The sequence below is a fragment of the Crinia signifera genome, chromosome 4 (genome assembly GCF_055691185.1).
Source record: "Crinia signifera chromosome 4, ASM5569118v1, whole genome shotgun sequence".
In the NCBI taxonomy this organism is placed as follows: Eukaryota; Metazoa; Chordata; class Amphibia; order Anura; family Myobatrachidae; genus Crinia; species Crinia signifera.
The window spans coordinates 204,442,259-204,454,875 of NC_139220.1; the positions used below are offsets into that span (position 1 = coordinate 204,442,259).

General features: G+C 44.2%; 1 protein-coding gene across 1 annotated transcript in view; it reads right to left on the minus strand.

The window, feature by feature from the left end:
- The window catches only part of TPM1 (tropomyosin 1), a 76,565-nt gene extending 72,212 nt beyond the window's left edge, over positions 1-4,353 (minus strand). Inside the window, exon 1 of the mRNA XM_083183510.1 lies at positions 4,303-4,353. Within this exon, the coding sequence (XP_083039636.1) occupies positions 4,303-4,338 (36 nt within the window). The 5' untranslated portion in view covers positions 4,339-4,353. The remainder of the gene's footprint in view (positions 1-4,302) is intronic.
- Between the last annotated feature and the right edge of the window lie 8,264 nt (positions 4,354-12,617).

The following is a 12,617-nucleotide window of genomic DNA, read 5'->3' on the forward strand; positions in this document are numbered from 1 at the left end:
TGATTAGGTAGGGAATAGCCAATGGGGGCAATAGGGGAGGAGTTGGCAGGCTAGGAGAGGACAGCAAGTTAGGTGATCGGCCTCTTTGTGAAGTGTTCCCCTCCCTCCCATCCCTATTTTGCAGCATCGGTAGATAGTGGGTGAGCTCTCCCGACATTGATATATCATTAGCCCATGCTCCTGGACGGGAGATGGCTTACACCACCTGCATGGGTGGGTTGTGAAGGGGGTGTGAATCGTGTGTGGTGATGTTTCCCCTATCCTCTGACCGTTCTTTAGTGCCGCCACCATCTATAGTCAGATCATAGTCGAGTTGTCAATTAATAAATTTGACATTCATTTTGAAATGCCAGCACTTGTCTTATTTTAGTGTTAAGATTTATAAGGTTTAAGTTGATAAAGGTTAAGTTTGTTAAAGTGTATGCATAAAGATAGCTGATGGTGAGTTTAATACAACAGTGCTAACATGGGGTATTTTGTCAGTCATCTTATCTACAGTTTCAACTCCGATTGCAGCCGTCTTGTCTCGTAGCAACTCCCAAAGGTGATATTGGATCATCTCGAACACACCTTTGCAGATGATCCTAAACAAATTGAATAGGATTGCAATCAGGTCTCTGGGCTGGCCAAACCCTATTCTTCAGCACCTGTTGTCATTCTCTTAACTAAATGTACTTTTTGTAATTACTGCAGGTATGTTTCAGTTAGTTATCTTGATGTAGTGTGAAACCACAACCAATAAAGCAGGTGCCAGAATGAATGGCATTGAACACCAGGATGTTGGAGTAGTATTTGGAGTCCATGATTTCATGAGTTTTATGAAGTCATCAACCACGCTGTCTCCAAATCATCTCCAGACCTTAATGCAGGGCTGGGCAATTGCGGCCCTCCAGATGTTGATGAACTACACATCCCAGCATGCCTTGCAACAGTTTCAGCATGGCCACATAGCAAAACTAATGCAAAGCATCCTGGGATGTGTAGTTCATCAACATCTTAAGGGCCGCAATTGCCCAGCCCTGCCTTAATGGAACCTCCTCCATGCTTGACTGGGGGATGAACGCAAGCAGGAAGCATGCACTTGCCTGTCACATGATGAACAAACTTACGCCTCTTGGAACCAAACACCTCAAATTGATTCATCTGTGAAAATAATGTTTTTCCACTGTCCATCCTGTGCTATTTAGCCCAAAAATAGCCTTTTCTTTATATTTATGGGCCTAAGCAATGGTTTTCGAGCTGCATCACATCCCTTCAAACATTAAGTGGGAAATTTAATAAGAAAAATTTGTGAAAAAAAAATCATATTTTCATATGAAAATACGATTTTTTGGGGGCATTTACTATGGCAAAAATACAAAAATTCCTATTTTTTGGTATAGTAAATGCCAAAAATACGTATACGCCCCCCTAAAAAAATCGTATTTTCATATGAAAAAATACGAATTTTCGTATTCGTATTGATGGGACATTGATGAATACACCATCGATAGAATACGACAGAAATCACCATTTGATTCCTGATTTACTTAGCTAATTAGCGTAAAACGTCCGCGAATGGCGTGCCAAATACGGCAGGAAAATACATTTTTTTTTCCTGTCGTAATTGGCAGAAGCCTGCACGGATCAGTCAGATCCGTGCAGGCTTCAGTGTGTAAAAAATAGAAAAAAAAAATAAATAAATAAAAAAACCCAGTGTGGGGTCCCCCCCACAGTCGTAACCAGCACCAGACTGAAAGAGCCGGGGCTGGTATAAAAATAATCAGGAAACCAACCGAATAGGGGTTAACCGATACTTTAAAACCAGCCCCAAGCTCCAGGGCCGGGGCTGGTTCACAAAATACGGGGGACAAAATGACTAGGGGTCATTTGGCTGGCTTGCGGCACCTAGCGGCCAATCAGGAGCAAGCCGGCCAATAGCGGTATTCCTGGGGCGGAGCGGCACGATGTAAACTAAGACACCATGTGGCTCTGCTCAGTCTGGCTTGGTTCACGTACTCGGTTTATTTTTTTGCCAAGACCCCTGGACTACTGCTTGATTGAAGAGGACAGATCGTCGCCATAGGATGCTTGTAAGTATAATTTCCTTCCACAGGTCCCCTATGGATTACTTCGGACTCCGGACCCAGACGCCGACATGGACCAGGACACCAGACCAAGGGATACCTACGGGCTCAAGATAGGTAAGTATCAGCAGGGCCGAAACTAGGGTTTCCTGCGCCCGGGGCAAGGCAGTCATTTGGTGCCCCTAGCCCCGGAGACCCACCTCCCCGCTGACAACATCGCCGGAGACCCCCCTCCCCGCTGACAACATCGCCGGAGACCCCCTCCCCGCTGACAACATGCATACCTCCTGTGTGCAGCCAGCGGGGGTCCGGGGACAGGCAGCGAGGTTCCGGGGACTGGTGTAGCCGCTGTAGCGGCAGCTTGACTCCGTCCGTCTCTCCTACTAGTGCGGCGGCGGGAAGCGCTGATGACTTTGAAAAGACTTGCCGGACGCTGATTGGCTGAATTCAGTTTTTTCGCACGGAAAGACCTGTCCGTGAGCATTGTAAAGTCGCCGCACCTGCGCATTGCGAAAGGTACGCATGCGCAGATGAAAAAAAAAAAAAGGATCCGCCCGTTTACGGTCCCACCGTAGCGAGCAGAATAACCCCCTTAATCAGCCCGGTGGCCACCGCTCCAGGGCCACCGGGGACAGCACCAGGCTTCAGCCTGGTCAGGTAAGTCATGGAGGGGGGGGGAACACTTTATTGGGGGGGGGGGGGTGTCCCCACTCCCCACGGGCCCCTGGCCAGGCTGACTGGTCAGTAGGGTGAATGTTTTAGCCGCGGGAACTTATATAATAAGTGTCCCCCGGCTGTGACATTACCCTGCTGGCTGGTTTGGCCTAGGGCTGGTTCTTAAAATACGGGGGGACCCCCAGTCATTTTGTCCCCCGTATTTTGGGAACCAGCCCCGGCCCTGGAGCTGGTTTAAAAAAATCGGGGAACCCCTATTTGGTTGGTTTCCTGAATTTTAATACCAGCCCCGGCTCTTTCAGCCTGGTGCTGGTTACGGCTGGGGGGGGGACCCCACGCCGTTTTTATTTATTTAACCATTTTTTTTACACTCTACAGCCTGCACGGATCTGACTGATCCGTGCAGACTGCCTATACAATTCATATTAGCGGCTGTGTATACGGCCGCTAATACGAATAGTTACGCCATCGGAGGGTTACAAAGCAGTCGTATTTGACTGCTTTGTAAATTCCCCTCCGGAACACGACTTTGCATATGGCTGAAACAGTCATATGCATTCGTATTCATTCGTATTAAGAATACGAATACGATTTTTTTGTATTCGTATTCTTAGTAAATTTCCCCCTACAAGTCAACATTTGATGGTTGAGATTGGCAGCTGTTCAGAATAAAATTCTGGATAAATTTGTCCTCCTGCTTTATGGTCACTCAAGGTTGTCCAGGTAGTGGGTAAAGACTGGGATTCTTCCACTCTATATATGTTGATGTATCGGTATTTGACTTGTGTCTGCTATCACTACAAGCACCTTGTAACCTTGCAGGTGTCATTTGTTTATTTTCAGGGAAGAAACGAGAGGCCAGATGCACTAAGCTTCAAAAGTGATAAAATGGAGACTGATAAACAACCAACCAATCAATCAGCTCCTGCCTGATATTTTTAAAACACAGTCTGTGACATGGCAGGTAGGAGCTGATTGGCTGGCTGTTTATCACTCTCCATTTTATCACTTTTGAAGCTTAGTGCATCTGACCCATTATCCTACTGTTAGCATATTTTTCAATTTTTTTCAGCTCAGGAAGAGTTACCTTTGCACACAGGGGCATGACATCGCAGTTAGGGGTGTGGCTTCATGGGGATGGGTGCAACCGCAAGTCACAGCAGTTGGCCTAATTTTTGTGCAAAAACCACATATCAAGTCATCCTTTAAAGATAAACTGATGTATCTGGATGTGTATTGAAATTGGTGAGCTGTAGTGTATATATAATATATATATATATATATATAATCTTTTGTGTTGTTCGGCACTCCGGACGATGTAGTCACTTACCGCGGTGCCCTTAATATCGTTTGATACAGGGTGCAATCCCCGTCCTGGGATCAGGCACAGGGGAAGGAAAACGGCACTCGCGGATTTTTGTAATTATATTTTATAAATTTATGGTGACATCAGATACAGCATACCGACGTTTCAAGGCTTGTCAGCCTTTTCTTCAGGATGCGCTGTAAAGTGCATATAGTGCTAGTGCAGTGGAATAAACAGAGCAGTCTGCTCTCTTACCTTATGTAGCTTAGTCAGTGAAGCTTTCCCCAGCATGCACGGCACACAGCTTCCGGGACCCACTGTTCAGCCCACAATGATGTCAGACTGTTACCATGGTAACCCTGGACGCCTAGTTCCCTGTCTGCCGGGTGTGGCTTGAGTGAAAGTGCTCTAAAAACAGAGAAGACCAACATTAAAAGCTTGTTGGATGTTTGTTACATAAAATCACACAAGTGTTAAAAATCGCTACAGTTAAAAGGTGCAGTGAGTGTTAAATGTTAAAATACAGGTTCTCAGTACTAAATTTAGAAATGTATTAATGGTATGCACTCTGCCTTATGTGTACCTTAAAGCGCCCCTACATATTATAACAAAAATGGATACTTTGAAAAATACATAGTCAAAAAAAGGGCATGCATGGTAAGCAAATGATCGGTCGACACAGCCGTGTCGACCTCCACAATAAATCCTCGTTATTGTTATACAATTAGATGGTATATGCTTCTCTCTGTCCCTGTATGAGAAAAAGGGGGTTAGAACATGTTATTTATACAAAGGCATTCCATGCAATCATTTCGTTTAGGCCCGCTGGTGCCATGGTGTTCAATCTAAAAATCCACTGGGACTCGCGTTGTGTTAAAAGTCTCTGCCTGTCTCCTCCCCGGCTCAGTGGGGGGATATGGTCGATTATTTGACATTTTAGATTGGCTAGCGTATGTCCATGGTTTTTAAAGTGGCGAGCGACTGGTTGATTAATGTCTTTCCCTTGTAGGCTTGCTACGATGGCAGATCTATGTAAAGCCATCCGGACTCTTAGATTTACAATAGTTTGGCCCACGTAATACTTGCCACATGGGCACATTATAATATAAATAATGAAGGGGGTTCTACAATTCACCACATGATTAATTTTGTAAATCTGGCCGGTTTGGGGATGCTTAAAGGAGGAACCTGCTTCCACATGGTTACATGTCGTGCATGAAGGGCATTTATAGCACCCTGGTTTTTTTTGCTGGATGTTGAACAAAGTCGGAGATGGAGGTTTTGTTATGTTGGTTCTAACCAACATATCGCGCAGGTTTCGACCCCTTTTATAGCTCGGCATAATGTCCTTGTCTCTAAAGCAGGGTAGTTGCCTATCACAACGGACAACTGGCCATATCGCTTTGAGGGCTCTGGGTAAAACTTTAGTCGCTGGGGTGTATGTCGTTACCACTGGGATTTTGTTGAACGCTGAGGTAGATTTCTTAGATTTTCCTGTGAGTAGCTGATTGCGGGGGATTTGTAATATCTGTGCCTTTTGTTTTTTCAAAACAGCTTTGTCATATCCCCTAGCTGCAAACTTATCCACCATAGTATCCAATTCTTGCGAGAGGATGGTACTGTCGCTGTTAATTCTGGCCACCCTCATCATTTGGGATTTGGGTAGGCTTCGCTTCAAGGCTGGTGGATGGTTGCTGCTAGCTTTTAATAACGTGTTCCTGTCGGTTTCTTTGTAATATACAGATGTTACTACCTTGTTGTTCTTAAGTTCGATGTTGACATCCAAATAGTTCACTTTGACAGCGTTGATATGGTATGTGAACTTGATGGGATTTTGGTAATTGTTGATAGCATCTATGTGGTTACTAAGCTTTTTCTGTGGACCAGTCCATATGAGCAAGAGGTCGTCGATATAACGTGTATACAGCCCTATATGTCGACTGATGTTGTCATCTGAAAAAAAGAAGTCGTTCTCTTGTTCGAACATGTAAACATTCGCAAGGGCTGGAGAGACATTCGACCCCATAGAGCATCCCGTCAATTGTAGGTAGTAACAACCGTTGTGCAGGAAGTAGTTTCTGGTGAGTGTTAAATTTAATAATTCCAAGAATAGGGGAATGTCCAAAGCTGAGAAATTAACTTTATGAAGGAATGACCTCATCGAAGAAAGTGCATGTGCATGAGGTATAACCGTGTATAAGTTTTTAACGTCTAAAGTGCACAGTACAGCATTTTGAGGTAGATCTTGTAATGCATCAAGTTTTAATAGCAGCTGGGTAGTATCCTTTAAAAACGTCCTTTGCTTCATGATGTATGGCTGAATCAGCGTATCTAAAAACTGCGAGATCGGTTGAAATAATGATCCCCGGGCTGATATAATGGGTCTGCCCGGGGGGTTTTTGGGGTCCTTGTGGACCTTCGGAATGGTATATATGACCGGATTGATGGGGTGTTCCTGTGTCAGTGTATGCAACACCTTCTTGCTTATGTGTCCCATCAAGTGCGCCTGTCCCAGTACTGTATCCAGCTCCTTCTTAAAAAGGGAAGTAGGATCGCTTGGCAATTTTCTGTATGTGGCCGAGTCAGCCAACATTGCGTCCAGATTTTTTATGTACTGGTCGGTGTCTTGTAGTACTATAGCCCCGCCTTTGTCAGCGGGGCGTATAGTGATAGACAGATTTTGGGACAGATTCTTCAATGCTCTGGCTTCACTGCCCGTCATATTTGACCATTCCTTGGGTGTATTACTATCAAATTTTTTAACCGATTCGTCAACCATTTTTGTGAACGTTTTGATGGATGCGTTTGTGGACGGGGGGTCAAAGGTCGAGTGTCCATGTTTTCTAATAAATTCTTCATGTATATCCCGATTGGGGCTCGTAGAGTTCTGGAAGAATTCTTTGACCCGGAGTGACCGTCCCAGCTTATGTAGATCAACATTCCAATTAAAAGTGTTATGTTTATTTGATGGCACAAATGATAGCCCTTTATTTAAAACTTTTTCTTCATCTTGGGACAAAATATGAGAGGAAAGGTTAAATATTAAATTGGTCTTCTGTTGGCGGTTGGTGGTTTTTTGGATCCTCTGCGATTGACCACCTCGTCTGGTATTTCGGGTGCCTTGCCTCCGGTTCTTGCCCGGGTGAGTCGCCCTAAAGGGACCCCTGATTGGGGTGTACCCTCATCCGAGTCGTCGACAGCAAAGTCGCTATCACTGGTGTATCTGTTGAAATCTTTACGTTGTCTATCCCTCCAAGACGTTCTGGCGTTAGACCGGGTTTTATAGCGTGTAGGTTCCATACCACTCAGCCACCGATAGACTCTCCCATCCTCGTAGTCCGCCTGTACAGTGTCCCATTTTTTTCTTTTAAATTTTTCCAGTTCAGATTTATACTGGCCCAATTGTATCTCCAATTTCTCCCAAAGTGCAATGTGCTTCTTATCAAGTAAGGTGCTTTTGTTATCCTCACGGGTCGCATTGATTTTGGATTTGGTGGTCTGTAGGGTGTTACCGGATTCCTCAATTACCAGGACCATAAGATCCTGGCTACATTTATTTAAAATTGAGATCCATTTCAAGCAGAATTGTGGGTTGTTCCTCCCAATAGTGGGGATGTTGCTGATACGGAAACCCCTTGGAATTCTGTGCGCCCTGTAATAATCTGAAAGCGTAGAGCCATGTAGCTGGAAATCAATTTCTTTCTTGTGTAGTTTGTATAACACATTATACAGGTCATCCGCAGTTTGGGTATGTTGGAGGGGGCTTTCTGTTTCTTTAAATAGGACAGACTGTACATGCTCCTGCGAGAAGGACAGAGTTTCATTGAGGTGCTTTTGTATTTCCACAAAAGAAAGTGCATTGCTTTGCAGGTTATCCATTGTGCAAAAAAACGCTGAGTCCTTGTAGAAAAAGTGGTGAGTGCTAAAGTGCAATGTGCAGAGAAGTGCAGACTCCTGGATAGAAAACAGCACAGGTCGTTTGAAGATAATAAATTGTCCAAAGTCTTGGTAGAATATGTAAAAGATTCCGGTGCCTTAACACGTAGGAGGCACACAGCCCGTGCGTCTCCAAAGTACAATCTTTTGTGTTGTTCGGCACTCCGGACGATGTAGTCACTTACCGCGGTGCCCTTAATATCGTTTGATACAGGGTGCAATCCCCGTCCTGGGATCAGGCACAGGGGAAGGAAAACGGCACTCGCGGATTTTTGTAATTATATTTTATAAATTTATGGTGACATCAGATACAGCATACCGACGTTTCAAGGCTTGTCAGCCTTTTCTTCAGGATGCGCTGTAAAGTGCATATAGTGCTAGTGCAGTGGAATAAACAGAGCAGTCTGCTCTCTTACCTTATGTAGCTTAGTCAGTGAAGCTTTCCCCAGCATGCACGGCACACAGCTTCCGGGACCCACTGTTCAGCCCACAATGATGTCAGACTGTTACCATGGTAACCCTGGACGCCTAGTTCCCTGTCTGCCGGGTGTGGCTTGAGTGAAAGTGCTCTAAAAACAGAGAAGACCAACATTAAAAGCTTGTTGGATGTTTGTTACATAAAATCACACAAGTGTTAAAAATCGCTACAGTTAAAAGGTGCAGTGAGTGTTAAATGTTAAAATACAGGTTCTCAGTACTAAATTTAGAAATGTATTAATGGTATGCACTCTGCCTTATGTGTACCTTAAAGCGTACCATATCAACGCTGTCAAAGTGAACTATTTGGATGTCAACATCGAACTTAAGAACAACAAGGTAGTAACATCTGTATATTACAAAGAAACCGACAGGAACACGTTATTAAAAGCTAGCAGCAACCATCCACCAGCCTTGAAGCGAAGCCTACCCAAATCCCAAATGATGAGGGTGGCCAGAATTAACAGCGACAGTACCATCCTCTCGCAAGAATTGGATACTATGGTGGATAAGTTTGCAGCTAGGGGATATGACAAAGCTGTTTTGAAAAAACAAAAGGCACAGATATTACAAATCCCCCGCAATCAGCTACTCACAGGAAAATCTAAGAAATCTACCTCAGCGTTCAACAAAATCCCAGTGGTAACGACATACACCCCAGCGACTAAAGTTTTACCCAGAGCCCTCAAAGCGATATGGCCAGTTGTCCGTTGTGATAGGCAACTACCCTGCTTTAGAGACAAGGACATTATGCCGAGCTATAAAAGGGGTCGAAACCTGCGCGATATGTTGGTTAGAACCAACATAACAAAACCTCCATCTCCGACTTTGTTCAACATCCAGCAAAAAAAACCAGGGTGCTATAAATGCCCTTCATGCACGACATGTAACCATGTGGAAGCAGGTTCCTCCTTTAAGCATCCCCAAACCGGCCAGATTTACAAAATTAATCATGTGGTGAATTGTAGAACCCCCTTCATTATTTATATTATAATGTGCCCATGTGGCAAGTATTACGTGGGCCAAACTATTGTAAATCTAAGAGTCCGGATGGCTTTACATAGATCTGCCATCGTAGCAAGCCTACAAGGGAAAGACATTAATCAACCAGTCGCTCGCCACTTTAAAAACCATGGACATACGCTAGCCAATCTAAAATGTCAAATAATCGACCATATCCCCCCACTGAGCCGGGGAGGAGACAGGCAGAGACTTTTAACACAACGCGAGTCCCAGTGGATTTTTAGATTGAACACCATGGCACCAGCGGGCCTAAACGAAATGATTGCATGGAATGCCTTTGTATAAATAACATGTTCTAACCCCCTTTTTCTCATACAGGGACAGAGAGAAGCATATACCATCTAATTGTATAACAATAACGAGGATTTATTGTGGAGGTCGACACGGCTGTGTCGACCGATCATTTGCTTACCATGCATGCCCTTTTTTTGACTATGTATTTTTCAAAGTATCCATTTTTGTTATAATATGTAGGGGCGCTTTAAGGTACACATAAGGCAGAGTGCATACCATTAATACATTTCTAAATTTAGTACTGAGAACCTGTATTTTAACATTTAACACTCACTGCACCTTTTAACTGTAGCGATTTTTAACACTTGTGTGATTTTATGTAACAAACATCCAACAAGCTTTTAATGTTGGTCTTCTCTGTTTTTAGAGCACTTTCACTCAAGCCACACCCGGCAGACAGGGAACTAGGCGTCCAGGGTTACCATGGTAACAGTCTGACATCATTGTGGGCTGAACAGTGGGTCCCGGAAGCTGTGTGCCGTGCATGCTGGGGAAAGCTTCACTGACTAAGCTACATAAGGTAAGAGAGCAGACTGCTCTGTTTATTCCACTGCACTAGCACTATATGCACTTTACAGCGCATCCTGAAGAAAAGGCTGACAAGCCTTGAAACGTCGGTATGCTGTATCTGATGTCACCATAAATTTATAAAATATAATTACAAAAATCCGCGAGTGCCGTTTTCCTTCCCCTGTGCCTGATCCCAGGACGGGGATTGCACCCTGTATCAAACGATATTAAGGGCACCGCGGTAAGTGACTACATCGTCCGGAGTGCCGAACAACACAAAAGATTGTACTTTGGAGACGCACGGGCTGTGTGCCTCCTACGTGTTAAGGCACCGGAATCTTTTACATATTCTACCAAGACTTTGGACAATTTATTATCTTCAAACGACCTGTGCTGTTTTCTATCCAGGAGTCTGCACTTCTCTGCACATTGCACTTTAGCACTCACCACTTTTTCTACAAGGACTCAGCGTTTTTTTGCACAATGGATAACCTGCAAAGCAATGCACTTTCTTTTGTGGAAATACAAAAGCACCTCAATGAAACTCTGTCCTTCTCGCAGGAGCATGTACAGTCTGTCCTATTTAAAGAAACAGAAAGCCCCCTCCAACATACCCAAACTGCGGATGACCTGTATAATGTGTTATACAAACTACACAAGAAAGAAATTGATTTCCAGCTACATGGCTCTACGCTTTCAGATTATTACAGGGCGCACAGAATTCCAAGGGGTTTCCGTATCAGCAACATCCCCACTATTGGGAGGAACAACCCACAATTCTGCTTGAAATGGATCTCAATTTTAAATAAATGTAGCCAGGATCTTATGGTCCTGGTAATTGAGGAATCCGGTAACACCCTACAGACCACCAAATCCAAAATCAATGCGACCCGTGAGGATAACAAAAGCACCTTACTTGATAAGAAGCACATTGCACTTTGGGAGAAATTGGAGATACAATTGGGCCAGTATAAATCTGAACTGGAAAAATTTAAAAGAAAAAAATGGGACACTGTACAGGCGGACTACGAGGATGGGAGAGTCTATCGGTGGCTGAGTGGTATGGAACCTACACGCTATAAAACCCGGTCTAACGCCAGAACGTCTTGGAGGGATAGACAACGTAAAGATTTCAACAGATACACCAGTGATAGCGACTTTGCTGTCGACGACTCGGATGAGGGTACACCCCAATCAGGGGTCCCTTTAGGGCGACTCACCCGGGCAAGAACCGGAGGCAAGGCACCCGAAATACCAGACGAGGTGGTCAATCGCAGAGGATCCAAAAAACCACCAACCGCCAACAGAAGACCAATTTAATATTTAACCTTTCCTCTCATATTTTGTCCCAAGATGAAGAAAAAGTTTTAAATAAAGGGCTATCATTTGTGCCATCAAATAAACATAACACTTTTAATTGGAATGTTGATCTACATAAGCTGGGACGGTCACTCCGGGTCAAAGAATTCTTCCAGAACTCTACGAGCCCCAATCGGGATATACATGAAGAATTTATTAGAAAACATGGACACTCGACCTTTGACCCCCCGTCCACAAACGCATCCATCAAAACGTTCACAAAAATGGTTGACGAATCGGTTAAAAAATTTGATAGTAATACACCCAAGGAATGGTCAAATATGACGGGCAGTGAAGCCAGAGCATTGAAGAATCTGTCCCAAAATCTGTCTATCACTATACGCCCCGCTGACAAAGGCGGGGCTATAGTACTACAAGACACCGACCAGTACATAAAAAATCTGGACGCAATGTTGGCTGACTCGGCCACATACAGAAAATTGCCAAGCGATCCTACTTCCCTTTTTAAGAAGGAGCTGGATACAGTACTGGGACAGGCGCACTTGATGGGACACATAAGCAAGAAGGTGTTGCATACACTGACACAGGAACACCCCATCAATCCGGTCATATATACCATTCCGAAGGTCCACAAGGACCCCAAAAACCCCCCGGGCAGACCCATTATATCAGCCCGGGGATCATTATTTCAACCGATCTCGCAGTTTTTAGATACGCTGATTCAGCCATACATCATGAAGCAAAGGACGTTTTTAAAGGATACTACCCAGCTGCTATTAAAACTTGATGCATTACAAGATCTACCTCAAAATGCTGTACTGTGCACTTTAGACGTTAAAAACTTATACACGGTTATACCTCATGCACATGCACTTTCTTCGATGAGGTCATTCCTTCATAAAGTTAATTTCTCAGCTTTGGACATTCCCCTATTCTTGGAATTATTAAATTTAACACTCACCAGAAACTACTTCCTGCACAACGGTTGTTACTACCTACAATTGACGGGA